A 19,619-nucleotide genomic window follows, 5' to 3' on the forward strand; every position below is an offset into this window, starting at 1 on the left:
AAAATGGTGGGGTAGATGTTCGGGCACAGGCTGGATCCTGGGGTCCGGGACCTCATGCGGGAGGAGGGTTTATCTACACTGCAATGTAAGCTGTGGGTTAGTAGAACTTGAGTTAGCAGACTCTGGGTTTGTTAATTTAGGAGCATCCACACTCATTTGCAATCCCAGATTAGGAATTGTGGAATCATAGGTCCCAATCTGGGGCTCCAGCATCTACACTGCATTATGTGGGCTTGAGTCCAACCACCTGTGCCCCAAACTTCCTAGCACCCTCCCCAAATATGGCCACTCTAGCCCTTTGTTAACGGTGCAGTGTGGGAAAACTTGACTGTCCAGAGTACACAAAGTCGAGCCATGGGATTGTGGAAAATTTTTGGTGGATTCCCAGAGCACTAGTCCTGTGGGCTTGTGTCTACACTGCAAAGTGATAGGGCTTGAACTCTGGGTGCAGGCTTGATGCAGACTCAGACCCTCTATCCCCAGGGGCCTGGGGTCTAAGCCCTGGGTTAGTGTGACGTGTGTGTAGAAAGAAGGTGCTTTGAACCAGGTCTCACTTAAAGCACTTTCATTAGGTTATTTGAGCTCTGCTGTCAGTTATCAGAGCTAAGGAAACTAATGTTATTTTGACATTAGCACTGCACAGTTAAACTTCAAGTCAAGAAATTTGAAAGATAAGATTCTTTCAGCAACATTAACTTGGTCATACTGAACATACATAACATTTTATCCTTCTATTTTATTTGCTAGAGGTCTGGTTTTATTTTACAGATGCTGAGCAACTATAGTGCGCAGCTGAGTGTGCAGCACTTCTGAAAATCAGTCTCTCAATGCGTAACTTAATAGATTACTTTGTATGTTTTAAAATATCTACCAAAAATACACAGAAAGGACCTGATTCTCTCATGTTTTATGTTAGTGTAGCTCTGTGGAGAGCTGTCAGTGTAACCAGGGCCGGCTCTAGGCACCAGCAAAACAAGCTGGTGCTTAGGGTGGCATATTTTTAGGGGCGGCATTCTGGCACGTGCCATGCCGCCCCTAAAAATGTGCCCCGGCCGCCCTAACTCACCTCTGCTTCTGCCGCTCAGGCGCCGCTGCTCCCCCTCCCTCCCAGGCTCTCAAACCTGGGAGGGAGGGGAAACCCCGAGCGGCTGCGGCGCGCGAAACAGCTGATTCGCGCACCGTGGCCGCTTGGGATCTCCCCCTCCCTCCCAGGTTTGAGAGCCTGGGAGGGAGGGGGAGACCCCGAGTGGCCGTGGCGCAGGCGCTGCTTCTCCCTCTCCCTCCCTCCCTCCTAGGCTTGAGAGCCTGGGGGGGAGGAGGCAGGGCTGGGGATTTGAGAAAGGGGCCGGGGGTGGGGTAAGAAAAAAACGGGAGGGGCATGGCCAAAATTGTTTTTACTTGGGGCGGCAAAAATCCTAGAGCTGGCCCTGAGTGTAACCTGGACTAACACGTGGTGAATCAGACCCACTGGGCAATGTGACTGAGTTAACATTTTTGTGGAAACATTAATTTTTGCACCTTGAGATTTCTTTAAGAAAAATTAAAGAGAGCAACTTTACTAATGTGTGAGCATATCTTTGTAATATGCACTCATCACTGCATATAAAATATGAAATGACAAAACTATGAATGAATTTGGTACTATTCAGATGGAAAAGACATGTTGTTCCTAGAGTGAATTGCTTTGCCCACTGGCAAGCTGACTAGCAGGGCCGTCTGTAGGGAGAGTGCGGGGCCTGGGGTGGAAGTGACTGATTCGTCTCTTCTGGAACCGACTGCACCCACCAATTGTACCGGCCTGCGGGACCCCCCAAAGTACGGGGCCTGGAGGGGTTGCCTCAATTCACCCTACCCAAGGGACGGCTCTGCTGACTAGTGTTAATTTGTAACAGTTCATTTGGGAATTGTTTATTATCGGTGCTTGTATATTTGCATATCTTTGTGTTGTGTAAATAAAATTGTAGCTTTTTGCCTTCCAACATTGTGTACTGCTGAGAGTATGGAGAGAAAGACAAAGGAGGCTATGCTGGCACTTAAAATTGGGCACAATCACATTGAATTGTGATGCACAGTGTCTTCTCCAATATATTTTACTTGTTGAGATACATCAGCTATGGCGTTCAGCTGTTTACATTTCAACTCTGCCTTCTATATTTTCTACACCACCCTCTGTTGATACTCACACCTTCTTGTCAACTGCTGCAAATGGGCCACATCCACTTTGATTGAATTGGCCTCATTAACACTACACAAAGTAATTTTCCCTCTGTTGATATTCACCCCTAATAAATTTGTTAGTCACTAAGGTGCCACAAGTACTCCTGTTCTTTTTGCGGATACAGACTAACACGGCTGCTACTCTGAAACCTTTCTTGTCAACTGTTGAGAATGGGCCACATCCACCCTAATTGAATTGGCCTCGTTAGCACTGACACCCCCCCCCCCCCGCAAGGCAACACCCCCCTTTTCATGTGCTGTGTATTTATTCCTGCTTACTGTCTTTTCCACTCCATGCATCTGATGAAGTGGGTTATAGCCCACGAAAGCTTATGCCCAAATAAATTTGTTAGTCTCTAAGGTGCCACAAGGACTCCTCGTTATTTTTATATCAACTCAATCTCTTTCCGATTTAGAAATGTTATTGAAGAATGTGTCAATCTCCATCATTTAAGTTCTTATATCAAAATGTAAATTAGTGCAATTATAAGACATTAGCATTTAGTAATACCAAAGGGAATGTTATATACAATTATTTCACTATTACTACATATACACTGACTATACGCAGTATCTGGCGCACTTGTGGATTTCCCACAGACACTTGTGTGGGCTTCTGTGAATCTAAATATGATTCATTCAAAAATGTAATTTTTCTCTCCACTGTGTCATGGAGCTCTTTGAACTTTTCCTGTGAGCCCTTAGGCATATACTCACACATCTGCCTATTCTCAGATTTGAAAGATGGCCAACAATGACGACTTATTAAAATCTAAATGAACGTGCATGAAATTCATGCTCTTCTAATAGAAATTCATGGGCTTTGGCATATGATGGTCAAAATTAACCATAAAGATCAATTTTTAAACCATCTCTGTGTTGAAAGAAGTGAAGTGGTCTTTTATGCTTTCAGTTCAGCATTTAATAAAATCAATCTGTAAGTGCAATATCTGTCTTTTGACTTTGCTCCTTGTTTAAGGGTATCTAACATTCTATTACTAACTAGTTAGGACTGGGTACCTTTGATTGGCTGTCCACTTCTCTGAGCGAATGCATATTATTATTTAGGTTTTGTCAAGCTGACTACTTTATAAGTTATCTATTCACCTGATGCTTCCACTTACCATATGTTTGATATCAGAAATCCTAATATTGTATACACAAGAGAGGTCTAACTACCTGATTGTTCCTGCAGAGTCTATACGCACAACTGATGGTATTAGAACGGTGATATTCATTAGTTTTCCACCATAACTTGACTTGTCAGTAGCATGTAACTCTAAATCTACTATCTGCTATTCAAGTATTACTTTTTTGGAACAAATGTGAACAGGTTTGATTGAGCAGAACAAGGCATGTGGCATTAATTTGGATTTACTATAGCGAAGCAAGGACTTCTACAGAAAAATTGCCACTTTGTGCAGTATGGATTCTATTACTTATACCACCAGTTGTCACCATTGGCATGGTAAAACCGGTATACTTGAAGTAATAGTTTTTAATTAAAATACATATTTAGTTTTTTCTATTAAAATTTTCATTTGATAGTGAGTTTTTGAAAGAGAAAACAAATAAAAGCCAAACATAAGAGTGTGCATCATGTTAAGGCTCAATTTGCCTGACTTCTTGTAAGTCGGATTCAGGATAAGAGGACAGGCTATCTTGAAGATGTATATTTTTCCACACATGCTGACAGACTAATCTGTAACTGACAAGAAGAGGTTTGCTCTAAATGTTTGTTAGGATCCAACAGTCTCTTTTCAAGAAGTTAGAAAGAAAAAAAAAATCAAGACAAAACCAGCTGGGTCTCAAGTCCATAAATACATCTTTTCTTGACATTATCCTAAACATTTCTTTTTTAAACTACATAAAAGAATCCGAAGCTTGGCCGCAGTAGAATATTTCAGTCAGGAAACTGCATCTCTCTAAATCATGATAAATATAGTGAAAGAGAAAATGAATGTCTTTAACCTGCAATTTTTATTTCTCATAATAAAGGGCATCCACAGGTTTGAACATGATTCATACACTAAATATGCTCATTCCACCACAATGGAGATGGCTCAGACTTTTTAAAATCCTTCCTCCTTTGACTTCAGACTCTCTTTGCTGGACAGCTGCAACACCATACGCTGATGTCAGGAGACTACATTTAAAGCTGAAATTGTAGTAAACTGGTAGAAAACATTACTGAAACCACTGTAGAATATATGATTAATTGAATGGAAGATTTGACATCTACCAATTGAATTTTAATCAGCAATATTCTGATCTACTGGTCCAGAGCAGTGGGTGCCCTTCATAGGAGAGAGAAAATTAGTTACACCTTATGTGTAATTTTTATTTTTCTCATACATGAGTATCCACTGGTCTAAATATTACTCATGGAAAGGTAAATAGCACTAAGATCCAGGGAAGAAACTTCAACTGGAACACTACTGAAATTCTTTTAGGAGAAACAGAAATAGAAAATGTAATCATATTTTGTCATTTTCATTTTATTTGCTTGCATAGTTTAAGTCGAGGGAAGCTGGAATGACCAAAACCTTTGCCAGCCAAGGAAAGAATGCCAGTTGTGTAGATTTTGGAGAAGGAATTGTAAATCTGACATGGCTGCATTATAAACCTCATTGTACAAAGCTCTGTGCTTCTCAGCCCAACAGTCTGAATGCGAACTTTTACTGAATATAATCTGATGACCGTAGGAAGGGTCTGACTAGATGCATCTAATGGCTACCATGTTAGATCTGAGCCATAACTGAAGTGCTTCATACATTTTTTAGGATTCCCCCCCGAAGGAAGAACTTTCTCTACTCTAGTCCAATGAAGATGAACTTTAAAGACCATTTCACATGGTAAGTATTAAGGTATTTTTCTGATATTTGGACTGACGACAAAAATATGAAACACATTAATTTGAACTGTGTTCTTTTTCACTTTGAACAAAGTCCAGATGAGGACTAAGCATCATCTTTTCACGGAAGAACTAAAGACAGGGTTCTTTAATTGATAATGTTCATATTTCACCTATTCTTCCACTTTCCATAATTGTTATAAGAAAAAAAAATATGGGGAGGTCTCCACTAGAGGATTGATAAGGAGCTTTCTTATGCCAATGCAATTTATGAAGAAATAGGAGCTCTCAAGAGAAGCCTGACACCAGAAATCCATGGGCAGAAGACTGAATCTGTAGGTAACTGGGAATCTCTTATGGAGCACTCCCACAAGAAATGGGAGGACCCAATGCCATATGTTTGGAGTGGATTTAAACTGAAACCCCTATACCTGGTGAACAAATCTTCTAAATAGTCTTGTATGCTGTGATTATGGAATGTTTCAGAGACTTTCTATTAAAGTTAACCAGTTCCCAGGAGTATCCATGTTGTTGAAAGCTCAGACTCTCAGGTTCTGTGATGTAAAATCAAATCTGCAAAGATTAGACTGAGGCCAATACAGTCAGGGTCACTGATGCTTTATCTAGTCTTATTTTTCCAAATAAATTTGGTGATTAGAAGGAGATTGGAAGGGCATACATGAATACATCTGCCCACTAGAAGGAAAAGGTGTCCCTCTTCCATGCCAAGAGATGCCATCGAGGAGACCAAAATACTCACCCACAATTTAGAACAACTGGAAAAGTATAAGTCTAGATACGGGAGGGGAGGGAGAGAGAAATCACTTGTTTCACAGAGCGAAGGATGTCCTTGTTCAGCTTCTGCTTGTTTTCTACTAACAAATGACAATTGAGCATGTTGGCTTTGAAGTTTTGTCTTGTTCTGCAAGATGCCACTGTAACAGATAGGTGTGCTTCTCATGGAATGAAAGGAGTTTAGTGATCTGTGGTTCAGATTTGTATTCTGTTCCTCCTCGGCCATTCACATATACCACCCTGGTCTAATTGTCTCTCTTGGTGTGGAATGTCAAGGTATTCCTTGAGAATTTTGTGAGGCAGGGATTCTAATCATTGTCAACTGCTTTGGAGGTACTATGAGTGTCCAACAGTAGAGCTAATTGTACAGGCCGAAGAACTGAAGGGTTTGGGGGTCGTGGCTTGTATGAGCAGAACAGCAACATGAGCATGAACCACAAACACTGGGAGGCAAACTACTTGAGAACAGTAAGGAGAAGAATTAAAACTAGAAAACTGGGATAATTACCATTGGAGCTTCAAGAAAAACAAGACCCTGATATAATAGCAAGGAAGGTTTACTTTTTAGTGGGTTTGGCTAATTAGGAATTGCGGCTGGCACTGGGCTACGTGGAAAGAGTTTTCCTTTTATGAACAGTTTTAGCAGTAAGTCAGTCAGCTAATGTAGGGGTAAATGCTTTAGGGAATCTCAGCTTAGTCAACACTACTGAAACTCCTTATTTGTCCTCTCCCCAAAATGGGAGGGAATGAAGGTGGTGGTAATACTCCAGGTCCCCATTTGACTCTAACGTTCACGGGTATTCTATACATCAGGAGTCATAAGGCTTTACAGGGGTTGCAAAACTGACATTTTTACAACTATTCACTTTTGACCCCTTCTGTGATTGCCTTGAAGTGACAGCGGAAAGTCTTCTGACAAAGTGGAGATTGAAATCGTTGGAGTAAAGAGCTGACAGGTGTACCGATGTTTGAGAACCTTCCCTTTCTCTAAAACGGTGTAGAGATAGACCCAGCTGCAGTAGCTTTGTCACATATGGGCACTTTCTCTTACTGCCAGATTACAGTCACATGGATTTTGTGCATTGCACTAGGTCCAATCCTACTAGACTCTCTGCTGCTAGCTTCCGCTATACTGCTGTGCGCAGAATGAATGGCAGGCCCTGTAAAGTGGCAGCTTAGAGTAGGCTGCTCTGGCATGCATAGTGAGGAACCTAAGAGGAGAAAAAAAATCAGTCTATTATCCTGCAGATTTCAACTCTTGGAATGGTCTGCTGGGACAGGCAGACTGGAAATACGGGATAGACCACTCTGGTGCACTGCTGAGGGAAAACAATGAAAAGTGTGGTTCTGATGACTGACAATCCAATAAATAAGAAGTTCCCCGCAGACCGATTAAAGGAAATGTTGCTACTACTGTACTGCTATATGCTGTGGAGAACAAAACTGCTCTCTCAGTCTGAATAAACTATTCAAAGTGCAGTGATACAGCAGCCCACCAGAGGGAGCCTGAATTCAAAAGGTGAAAGGAAGAAAAAGGCTGCGGTGCCCCCATTGAGGAGGCATGAGTAGGTCTAACCCAGAAGTGACATCTAGTCCAGCAAATAGCCATGTATGAGAAATGTATTATTTCATGTGTAAGGTAATAAAGTAAAATCTATTGATCTGTAATGGAACAACTATTCTCTTTCAGAGGGGGAAAAAAAGGGAACTACATTTAAAAAGGAGGAGAGTATAATCTGATGAATCCATTCTGAGGTCAGCTATTGACACAGGATGGCAGTGCTACAAACCTCTGCCAGCAAAGAAAAGAAGGCCAAACGGAACAGACTCAGGAGACTTTCTTAGATGTAATTGTGGGGGCAGTCTTGTGGTCTTCGTAAGAAAACTGAGAAGCAGTAATTCAGGGAAGAGCATGGCCAAAGCAGTACCAGAAAGGGGTAGAATGGAAAAAAAATAGGGCTCTAGGGAGCAGTTTTCAAAAACTTTTGAAAAGTATTTCTTATAAGGAGATAAAAATAGCAAATATTTTAATACTTCAGTATCATTAGAGTCAGCACACACTTGCTTCTTATAAATGTTATGTTTGCTCGGAGATGTTTTCATTTGTGTTAATGATTGCTTAATAGCATTAAAAGCCATTCTTCATGATTGGATATGGTGTGTCTTAAGAGTCTTGCACATGGAAATTAGTTCTCTTGACATTAACTACTCAGGGAAAACCTTAATCTGCTCATATGCATTCATTCAGTGAGCTCTTTTAGAGCACATTTTGACCTGAATTGCATTGCAGCAGATAGAGCTTCACACAACTTGACCAGACTAAAGGGACAACAGGAAGTCAAAATCCCCACTTATCTGAACTGAAAATATTTACTATTGGAAGGGTATAATTGGAGGGATCTGAGGCGAGGTTATCAGTAAAGCATGCAGGAACACAGGAGGAGGAAGAGATTTCTTCTAAAAAGGAAACAGATATAAAATATAAAGGACACATACACTTGGAGGAAGTCTGTCTGCCTCCATTTCTCTTGAATTCTTTGTGCTGTTCACTTATAACATAAGAATGGCCATACTAGGTCAGACCAAAGGTCCATCCAGCCTACTATCCTGTCTACTGACAGTGGCCAATGCCAGGTGCCCCAGAGGGAGTGAACCTAACAGGTAAATGATCAAGTGATCTCTCTCCTGCCGTCCATCTCCACCCTCTGACAAACAGAGACTAGGGACACCATTCCTTACCCATCCTGGCTAATAGCCATTAATGGACTGAACCTCCATGAATTTATCCAGTTCTCTTTTAAACCCTGTTTTAGTCCTAGCCTTCACAACGTCCTCAGGCAAGGAGTGCCACAAGTTGACTGTGCGCTGTGTGAAGAAGAATTTCCTTTTATTTGTTTTAAACCTGCTGCCCATTAATTTCATTTGGTGGCCCCTAGTTCTTGTATTGTGGGAACAAGTACATAACTTTTCCTTATTCACTTTCTCCACATCTCTCATGATTTTGTATACCTCTATCATATCCCCCCTTAGTCTCCTCTTTTCCAAGCTGAAAAGTCCTAGCCTTTTTAATCTCTCCTCATATGGAACCCGTTCCAACCCCCTAATCATTTTAGTTGCCCTTCTCCGAACCTTTTCTAATGCAGTATATCTTTTTTGAGATGAGACGACCACATCTGTACGCAGTATTCAAGATGTTGGCGTACCATAGATTTATATAAGGGCAATAAGATATTTTCTGTCTTATTTTCTATTCCCTTTTTAATGATTCCTAACATTCTGTTTGTTTTTTTTGCCTGCTGCTGCACACTGTGTGGATGTCTTCAGAGAACTATCCACGATGACTCCAAGATCTTTTTTCTGATTAGTTGTACCTAAATTAGCCCCCACCACATTGTATGTATAGTTGGGGTTATTTTTCCCAATGTGCATTACTTTACATTTATCCATATTAAATTTCATTTGCCATTTTGTTGCCCAATCACTTAGTTTTGTGAGATCTTTTTGGTCTTAACTATCTTGAATAGTTTAGTATCATCTGCAAACTTTGCCACCTCACTTTTTACCCCTTTCTTCAGATCATTTATGAATAAGTTGAATAGGATTGGTCCTAGGACTGATCCTGGGGGAACACCACTAGTTACCCCTCTCCATTCTGAAAATGTACCATTTATTCCTACCCTTTGTTCCCTGTCTTTTAACCAATTCTCAATCCATGAAAGGATCTTCCCTCCTATCCCATGACAACTTAATTTACGTAAAAGCCTTTGGTGAGGGACCTTGTCAAAGGCTTTCTGGAAATCTTAGATATTAGTTTGTTGGCAAATAAAGTATCATTAATCTGTAGGACACTGGATTGTGATCTGGTCTTTTCTGTAGTTCACCAGTGCACTTGAACCCAAAGTACTTAGGCCCTGATTCAGGAAAAGCACTTACACATGTGCTTAAGTGTTATACTGAAGAGGGATGCTTTCCAAAACTGGGACTTTAGAAAAACAACACTACCTAGCCTCAAACTACAGAAAGAAGGAGCAAGTTACTAGTCAGGTCTTTCTGCTCTTTTGGTAGATTTCCCCTGATGGTGGCAGTCATGGTCAGGCAACTAAGTCTAAGCATATAAACTGCCAAGTACCCAGGGCCGGCTCTAGGTTTTTTGCCGCCCCATGCAAAAAAAATGTTGGCTGCCCCTCCCCCCCCCCGCCCACCACTGCCTCCCCCCACGTCCCCTGCCGCCCCAGCGCTAGGCGCACTCTCTCTCCCCTCCCCCCCCACACCCCTTGCCGCCCCAGCACTGGGCTCCCCCCACACAAACTTGAGATCCGCTACCAGCACATGGCGGCCAAGCCCTGGGCCAGCCGCGACTCTGTCCCCATGCTGGTGGAGCTGCTGGGTGGTGTGGAGCGGGAGACTTCCAGGTGGCGGTGCGACTGCGGGGCGGCGTGGAGAACACGGCCCCGTCCCTGGGCTTTGCGGTGCTGCTGGTGGCCGAGGTGGATCAGTTCATGCTCACTGCCCTCACCCCTGACATGCTGGCAACCCAGGACCTGGAGAGCCCCCTGGACCTGCTGCTCTTCAGCCTCACCACGCCCTGGCCCAGCCCCAGCGGGCGGGAAGGCGAGGATCTCCGGCTGCGGGGCTACCTGCTCAGCACGGACGAGCCCAGCCAGCCGCTCACCTCCTCACACTCTCCGGAAGCCCCCTCGCCGCTGCAGCCCAGGCTCGGCTCCAGGGGACCCCACTTCCCTCCCTCCCTGGCTCCTCACACACTCCAGGAGCCCCTCTCACCGCCGCAGCCGGGGCCTTGGAGCCGAGCCTGGGCTGCGGTGGCAGTGAGAGGGGCTCCCGGAGTGTGAGAGGAGCTGGGGAGGGAGGGGGAGCTGAGCCCAGGCTGCGGCGGTGAGAGGGGCTCCCAGAGTGTGTGAGGAGCCAGGGAGGGAGGAAAGGAAGCAGGGCCCAGGATGCAGGAAGGGAGAAGGGATCCTGCTGCCGCTGCGAGTCTCCCCAGGGCGGCGCAGCGTTTCCCCGCCCAAATGGGCTGTGCCGGGCGCCGCTGGGCTGTGCAGGGGGCGCGGATCCCGGCTCGCGGGCTGACAGGGCCAGTGGCTTTCCTTGCTGCCCCAGGCAAAAAAAAAAGGGAGGGGGGGGCGGAGTGCCGCTCCTTAGAAAGTGCCTCCGCCGAGCACATGCTTGGAGGGCTGGTGCCTAGAGCCGGCCCTGCAAGTACCAAAAAAAGTTAAAAATCACAGTGTGGGATGCCATTACAAACTTACTTGCGAGTGGGCAAAATGTCATCCTAAATGGCTGGCATGAGCGTGGGCAGAACTGTAGAGGATTTAATTGGGAAAAGATGTTTGGAATAATTAGATGCACTGCTAGAAAAAATATAATGGTACTCACATCAGAGTTAAAGCGAAGCTGACAGACATTACAGGAAATAACTTGTTTCTTCTTTGGGGGAATGGATACTCCAAATGTGTGGTTTATGACTGCTTTTTGCACAGGATCCATCTGGAGAGCAAATAATAAAATATTCAATTTACAACTTCACAGGACAATAAACAGTGCTGAAAAGGCTCAAAATAACATTTTCTCCCTGCAAGTTCCATTTTTTTTAATAAACAGGAGGAAATGGTATTTCAAACCTCATAATAAAAATGATTAGATTTATCTCAAGATAGGGAATTTGTATCATGCCAGAGTTTACAAAAAAGCAACTCAGCTACCCCCATCACAGACCACTGGATAGTCCACCTCCCTTACCACCCAGAGCACAACTATCACATCAAGAGGCAAGGAGTCCATAAGTCTCTCCTGCACCATATGCTGCTTCGATAGCCACACCACTAAGCACTCCACCTCCCCTAGAAGCACTAACATTTGTTTGTCTCTTTCTTTGCAAGGAAAAGTATCAGCACTGTGGAAAGAGGGGGAGATAAGAGCCTTTGGTTTTTGTGGCACAAGTAAGCTCCAGAATCATCCTATGTGGTATAAGTAGCTAAGCTTGCTTTGGGATGTAAAACTAGAGATAGGAGTTTGGGGGCATTAGAGGGAGCAGGGGACAATTTTAAATCTATATTTCCCCCCCCCACACACACTTTCTTCCTTGGTAATAAATTCCTATTTCTTTCCTTTTGGTGGGTTGGAAGCTATTCAAAACAGGCTACCCAGTAAGCGACAGTTACCAGAGAAATCCACATCAGTGACAATGCTCCTGAGGGCCTTTTTTCTCAAGTCCAATTCCAAGGTCATATGGAAGGGGCTGCAAGTAGCAGCAGACCTATCGCAGCTTCCCACTCACCTCACACATACAAATTAATTGGGAAAATCTTCTCTCATGGAGACATCTTTGTGAGAGGAGTTTCTTTACACACTTCTTTACAACACTTACTTGTCTGGAAAAATTGATTCATATTCCTCAAGGATTTCCAAAATAGAATTGATGAGCGATACAATCCAAGAGAATATTCAAGTAATGAGTACTACCCAGGAAGTGTTTAAAAATGACTTTGCTCCAATTAAAGATGTAGCAGTTACCATACCAGAGAAAATGCTTTGACACTGAGAAAATAAGACACACTTGAGACAAACTGAAAACACAAAGTGTCTGAATCCTGAGCTTGACAGAGAATTCTCAGGAACCGGAACTAAAGAAGCCTTTCCTAAGTATTAGAACTCCTGCTGGATATCAAGCTTGCCTCCATTGGCAACTGAGATGCCTGAAGGATTCCAGACAGCTCTATTGGTACCTCTGCTAACTCTGAGGGACTTGCTCAGGGTATTGAGGGGAAAAAATTATAATTGTTATCTCACATTTGTATCATGGTAGCAGCCATAAGCACTAGTTAAAAATAAGGCCCCATTGTGTGAGCCACTGTACAAATACAAAGTAAAATATAGTCCCCACCCCAGTTTAGAATAATGTATTTTACTTCTATATCTATACGTGTTTATATGTGATTAATTTATTTAAAGATAAGCATAGGTCTGGCAAAAATGGGGAGGAAAAATAGTGGTCTACAATGAACAAAGAGTTTACATTTCCTAACTTTGTTTAGGGTTCCTACTCTTGAGGGAATTCTGTGTCACTGCACATGTGCACAATTCATGTGACGCACAGAATTTTTTTTTCCTGCAGAAAATACATTCTTCTGGAAATGTGCTGCGGTTACTCCTTTTGCCCACCAGGGGCCGCTGTGGCACCAGAACAGCCCCAGCTATGGATAGGGAAGAGACAGAGGCTGCCTTCCTCACAGCGCCCTATGGTGGGGCCAGGTCAGGAGGCCCAGGATATGAGGGGGATGGACATCATGGGGGACATGGAGCTGCAGTGGAGTCAAAGACTGGAGTTCAGAAGTGTGGGGGGACAGACTGGGGTAGGGGCTGAAAGGGATTGGGAGTGCAGGGACTCATGAAGAATGGGGTGGCTGAGTGGGGGCACAGGGACACATAGGGGAGGGGTGTCTGAGTGGGGTTGCAGGACCACATGGAGATGGAGGGAGAGGGATGCAGGGATACAGAGGGAGGGGGAAGAGAAGGGTGCCTGAGTGGGGGTGAAAGGACACATTGGGATGGAGGGGTGCAGAGACACATGGGGACAGGGGCAGATATGCCTGACTGAATGAGAGAAGTTAAGGGTCAGCCAGGGTCTGCATGGTGAAAGCTCCCTAACAATCCCTTCCTGCCCCCAAAAAACCTGTTCCATACTTCTCCCACCCACATCCAACAACCCTCCAAGTTCACACCCTGGCTCTTTGCCAGCAATTACTTCCTTCTCTCTCATCTCCTCTGTTACCCCTGACTCCCCGAAGCCTTTGCACTACTTCTCAGGGGTGCAGGAAATAAGTTTCTGTATTGAAGTTTAAATGAATTAATACTCAGAGTGCTGTATTGATATGCCTAGTAAAGAATCTATTTGTCAAAAAACATTTCCTGAATCTTTTTTGTTGTCTGTATTGTTACAGACATCGTTGCTGACAAGTGTTTTGAAACAAATTACCAAAATAATTGAAACTGGTGTGATTATGCAGTTACATAAAAACTGCAGAATTTTGCAGAATTTTAAAATATTGTGTGCAGAATTTTTAATTTTTTGATGCAGAATTCCCTGAGGAGTAATTTCTCATCGCAGGAGGGAGTAGTTTGATTTTTGCTAAAAGATTATATTTTTCTTGCAGATTATTTTTCAGTCTCAGCAGTGATTTTCTTGCTACAATAACATACAAAAGAGCCATGTGACTAGGATGATGCAAAGCTTGCATTTAACACTAAACTTAATTTGATAAAGAGATGGGGGAAGAAAGCTGAAGTTAGTTATTCTTTAGATCAGGTTTTTGCAGTGAATTAGCTACTTCCACATTTTCCGAAGCTGGTGGCTAAATATTCTAGTTATCTCCCTTAAAACATTTTTGATGCTTCCGGAGAAAGAAAACTGCATTAGTGAGGATTTTCTTCATATAAACACATATATACATGTGCACACATACCTACATTCAAGAAATATCTTTTGTAACATAGCTAAGAGGTTTTCTGTTATGTAACACTTAACTGATGAATAACTTTTTGGAATATAGTGAGATGATGTCCCCATTACCTCCAATCCAAAAAAGAGGGTTTTGTAAAGGTCATAGCTAGCATTTATCCTTTTTGGAACTGTGATGTAATGTTTACCTGCTTTTGATAGTAAATACTGTATTTCACTGCCTTCAGAGTCATTGAAACAAAAATAATTAAAAAACAAATGCAGCTCAACTACAGCGGATTCTTTTGTTATAAAATGATCCTACAACATTGTAGGGCTGGAGATGACTGTGAGAGATCATTTAGTACAGCCCCCTGCACTGAGGCAGGACCAAGCTAACCTAGATCATCTCTGGCAGGTGTTTGTCTAACCTGTTCTTAAAAACCATTAGATATTCTACCACCTCCCTTGGTAAATTGTTCCAGTACCTTGTTATCCTGACAGGAGGTTTTTCATAATATCTAGCCTAAATAGGGTGACCAGACAGCAAGTGTGAAAAATCGGGACGGGGGTGGGGGGGTAATAGGATCCTATATAAGAAAAAGACCCAAAAATCGGGACTGTCCCTATAAAATCGGGACATCTGATCACCCTAAGCCTAAATCTACCTTGCTACAGATTAAGCCTATTACTTCTTGCCTACCATTTCCTCTCTCTAACAGCCCTTAACATATTTGAAGACTCAAGTCTCCCCCCCACCCCAGTCTTTTTTTCTCAAGACGAAACATACCCAGTTTTTTTCAACATTTCCTCATAGGTCAGGTTTTTTAAAACTTATTTTTATTGCGCTCTTCTGGACCCTCCAATTTATTCACAACTTTCCTAAAATGTGTCATCCAAACTGGACACAATACTTCAGCTGAGGCCTCACCAGTGCTGAGTAGAGTGGGACAATTACCTCCTATGAGGTCACTTACATACAACACTTCTGTTACACCCCAGAATATTAGCCTTTTACAACTGCACCACATTGTTAGGTCATATTCAATTTATGATCCACTATAGCCCCTAGATTCTTTTCTGCCTGCCTAGCCATTTAATATCCTTCTTGAATACGTACATCTGATATTTTTCCTTACTCAGTGTAGTGCTTCTTTATTGAACTTCATGTTGTTGATTTCAAACCAATTCTCTAATTGGTCAAGATCATTTTGAATTCTAATCCTGTCCTCCAAAATGCTTATCCTGCTCTTGAATGGTGGTAGTCTCTGGACTGACCCCTGGAGGCCCCACTAGATACTCCCTTCCCACTTTGACAGCAAACAATTGCTAGCTACTCTGAGTATGTTCTTTCAACTAGTTGCATACCCACCTTATAGAAATTTCATCTAGACAACATTTCCCTAGTTTGGTTATGACAAGGTCATGTGGGACTGTATCAAAATGATTAGAATGGAATAACCTCCCAGTGTTTCCAGAATAGAGTGACAATGCTTAAGAATAACTCCAAAGCTAGAAATTAAGTAAAATTAAATACATTAAGCAAATTAAATAAAAATTAGTAAAACAATTTCTATTTCTGAACTCTACCCCTTATTGCATCACTCTACAAAATAAGCACACTATAGCAGAATGCTGATCTAAAGTACAGGTTACGGAACTTCTGCATCCCAAATTTTTTGATCATTCATTGTATAATATTAATCTAGCAGAAACATATAAGAGATCATATTTAGCATTTGCTCCTGTATCAAATTTGTTGGGATGTAACTGACATTTAAACATTTGTACTTAATGCATTAGTTTTTTAACACAACGTATGTTTTGCTTTTTCAATTAAACAGCTAGACTTGCTAATCTAGAACAGAATAGTTTAGTGATGAAAAGTACCTCAACCCATCTGAAGTGTCTGAGATCAGTAAAAAGGAACAGTGAAGAAAACACTTATCTGCAAAACTACTAAAAAAGTAAAACCAGCAGCGATTCTCCTATGTACTCCATATAATAATCCACAAATTAACATTAGGCAATTAGCAGTTTAGAAACTACAACACAGATTATGCATAAAATCTCAAATTCAAACAGATATAGCAGCACAAGGACAAACTCTCATGAACAATACAGAGCACCCAGCCTCCAGAAGCTGCAGCTCGAGATTCCCAGGGGAGTAGTTGATGATCTTTCCCAAAGAGAAGAACTGAAAGCAGCCTGGTCACGATTAGAATTCAAGAAGGTGCAACATTAACAATTAATAGGTTTTAAATATGTCAGAAACTAGGCTGGATTACAGCATGTTTGAATAGTAACATAGTATCTGTCTGCCAGAAGGTTAATGCTGTGGGGTAAACTGATCTGGGATCACTAAATAAAATTAGATACATGTCGTTTTGAATAAGGGGGTAATTTGCTGATTTAGGTGGTGTGAAAGCTCTGCGGTCTATCAAGTTCCAGTAGTTAAGTATTTTTTCTGTAAGAAAGATGAACATCCGATATATATTATATCTGCTATAAATACAAGAAACAATCTAGGATCTGGATGCTTATTATTTGGACTATAATATGAGCTACAGGCATAGTAAAGAGTTAATAGATTTTGCACTGAAGGTGGGTGGTAATGATATTGAAGATTAAAAACCTTTTCTATTTCATTCTTTTATTGCAAATGCATATATGAAATAAAGGGAAAACTAGTTGGGTTAAATAAAACTAAGCAGAAATAATGCCAAAAGCTTAAACCACACTCAAGCCTTTACTGCAAACCCATAATAACCTGAGCAATCCTTACTCACGCTATTAGTCGCAATGAAATCACCATGACTACCTCTTGAGAGCACAGATTATTAGATTTGAGGGGATTGCAGCACTGGTCACTCATTTTTTTCCCCTCTACACTTCTTGATTTCAGCCAGGAACAAAATCAGGAATATCCTCCTGATATTTACCTTACATTTATATAACTCCTTTCATTTCAAAGGCTCCCAAGGTGCTTCACAAAGTACATGGATAGCTGTCAGAAATGCAGTCATTTCTGGGGTGGAGGGAAGCAACAAAAAAAGTCATGGTAAATTACAGACCAGTAAGGAGGAGGAAAGGAAATGTTTGGCCAATAACAACAAAACAAACCCTACTGTTATAAAATATATCAGGATCTTTGATATTCATATATAGCAAAAAGAACTTTTTGCGCAATATTCACACACAGCTGCACAGAACCCTGTTTATGTACCTCAAAGGTGAAGAGCTGAGTTGAGCCTGCCGAGATGTGACCCACTTTTGTTCCAAGAAAGCTAGGTGTTTCCAAACCTTTTGCTTCAGCTAAGCTACCAAATACTACAAGATTAGCTATTCTTGCCACATTACAAATCTATCTGTTCTTATGGATTTAAACTCTCTGGCAATTTGTAGTTCTGAGGCTTGGATAAGTATCTGGATGTCTATCTGAAAGGAAACTTTTGATTTTTGCCTATTAGTTGAGAGAAATTGGTAATAAAACAAATTTGGCAGTCATACAGCTTTGGGTGTATATTAACCTAGAGACATGGCTGCCATTTTTCTCCACTGACTAACTCTGGCACCAGCCTGGCCCAAGAACTCTCCTTTTCCTCCCATCATTTATATCCATACCTCTGTAAGGCATCCAGGTATTGTGCTGCCACTACTCCAAACTGATGAAATTTTCACCCAACCCTTTTCTTCTCTCACCTCAATGATTACAATTTCCACATTGATGCCTCTCCAAGTCCTGACTCTTCTGCCTCTGATGCCTGTCTTCTCTCACATCAGAAATACTGCAATTCATACTCTAACAACGCCATAAGCTCTACATTCAGTTCAAAATTGCCATCTGGTTTTTAAACACTCCTTGGAGTTGCTACAAATTATGAGAGACCCTGAGCGACATTTTGAAATTGTGTGCAAGGAAACTGGTTGTAAACTATATGTTGATAAGCGGGTATAAAAGTTTACATTGGTATAACTACTGACTCAGTATGTGTTCAAAATCTGGGAGTCACCAATCGAGGTGCCTTTTCTCCCATCCTGCTCTCATAAAACTCTTTTAAAAACCTACAGCTCGAGCAACTAATGATTTGCTGGCACAATCAGCTCTACTGCTTTATAAATGCAATCTTGCAATGTTTTCCATTTGTGAACTGAGACAGTGTGTCACACATAATTACCTACCCACCGGTAAGGCATGGGTTAATGTTTTAAATGCTGGTATTTATACAAACCCATTAGACAACTCTTCCATTTTTTTCTTTTATTATTTAAAATAAATAGTTAGGCAACCAGTAACAAGCAAACCCATAAGGTCAGATCTAGTCCATTTTTCAACTTCGCTCTAGAGCACTAGGCTTGATGCCAACATGATTTCATTCTGCATTTCAACTTTAAACCTCCTCAGGAGAGGTGGGCATGCTGCCATGATGAAGAACCACTATATATTGGAGCTTAATTCAAATTCTGTCATATTAACACCCTCTCACACCATCTCTCCCCAGTACTCTACATAACTGATAAGAGTTATGGAGATAGACACATTTATTCAAAACAGAGCACACATTTAAAATGTCCACTGTAAAAAGCACAGATTGACAGTAGGAAAAGTTGAATGTGAAAACAATTAAAATATTAGGCAAATAAATACTATTCCACCCCAGTCCTCTACTCAATGATAAATTATGCACTTCGGGAAGAATCATTTACTATTCTCTACTACTACTGCATTTGTCACAATACACAGTATATAACATACACACATGCTTAGAGAAATGTTGCTATAACCCTTGTCACTGGGTCAAAGCCAAGTAACTGAACAGTGTATTATAATATTTTTTTCTTGCTCATTTTACATGACCAGACACCTTGGAGTCAACCCTGATGACACTCATTGTTTTTTTATTTTGAAAACCATCAATGTTCTCTCCTGTAGTATGCCCTGCTGGTGTATTGTATAATGTTTTGGAGCTGGAAAAGTCTCACACACACACACAACTGGTGGGGATTTGTGGCAAGAGACAGCTTTCTCAAAATCCCTAGCAGTTGACTCCAAGAACATGAGAATAGTCAATTCTAGAAGAAAGAATAGTATCTCCTAATTATGGTCATCTGTGATAATCTTGTCACCACATTGAGGGGTGCTCCTACCATCATCATCTTTATATAGCTATTATGTGCTTTGATTCCTTAATTACACATAGTATCAGCACAGAGGGTAAAACCCTAGTTTCACTGAAGTCAATGGCAAAACTCCCATTGATTTCAGTGGGGCCAGGATTTCACTGGGAGATTTCTCTC

The 19,619-nt window shown here is 41.7% G+C and overlaps 1 protein-coding gene across 4 annotated transcripts in view; it reads right to left on the reverse strand.

The window, feature by feature from the left end:
* Nucleotides 1-19,619, reverse strand: part of ZNF385B (zinc finger protein 385B) — a 299,082-nt gene that overhangs the window by 52,069 nt on the left and 227,394 nt on the right. For all 4 annotated transcript variants that reach the window (XM_034786269.1, XM_034786272.1, XM_034786270.1 and 1 more), the window contains one exon: nucleotides 11,261-11,371. In XM_034786269.1, coding sequence (XP_034642160.1) covers nucleotides 11,261-11,371 — 111 coding nt within the window. The remainder of the gene's footprint in view (nucleotides 1-11,260; nucleotides 11,372-19,619) is intronic.

The sequence above is a fragment of the Trachemys scripta genome, chromosome 11, assembly GCF_013100865.1.
Source record: "Trachemys scripta elegans isolate TJP31775 chromosome 11, CAS_Tse_1.0, whole genome shotgun sequence".
Lineage (NCBI taxonomy): Eukaryota > Metazoa > Chordata > Testudines > Emydidae > Trachemys > Trachemys scripta.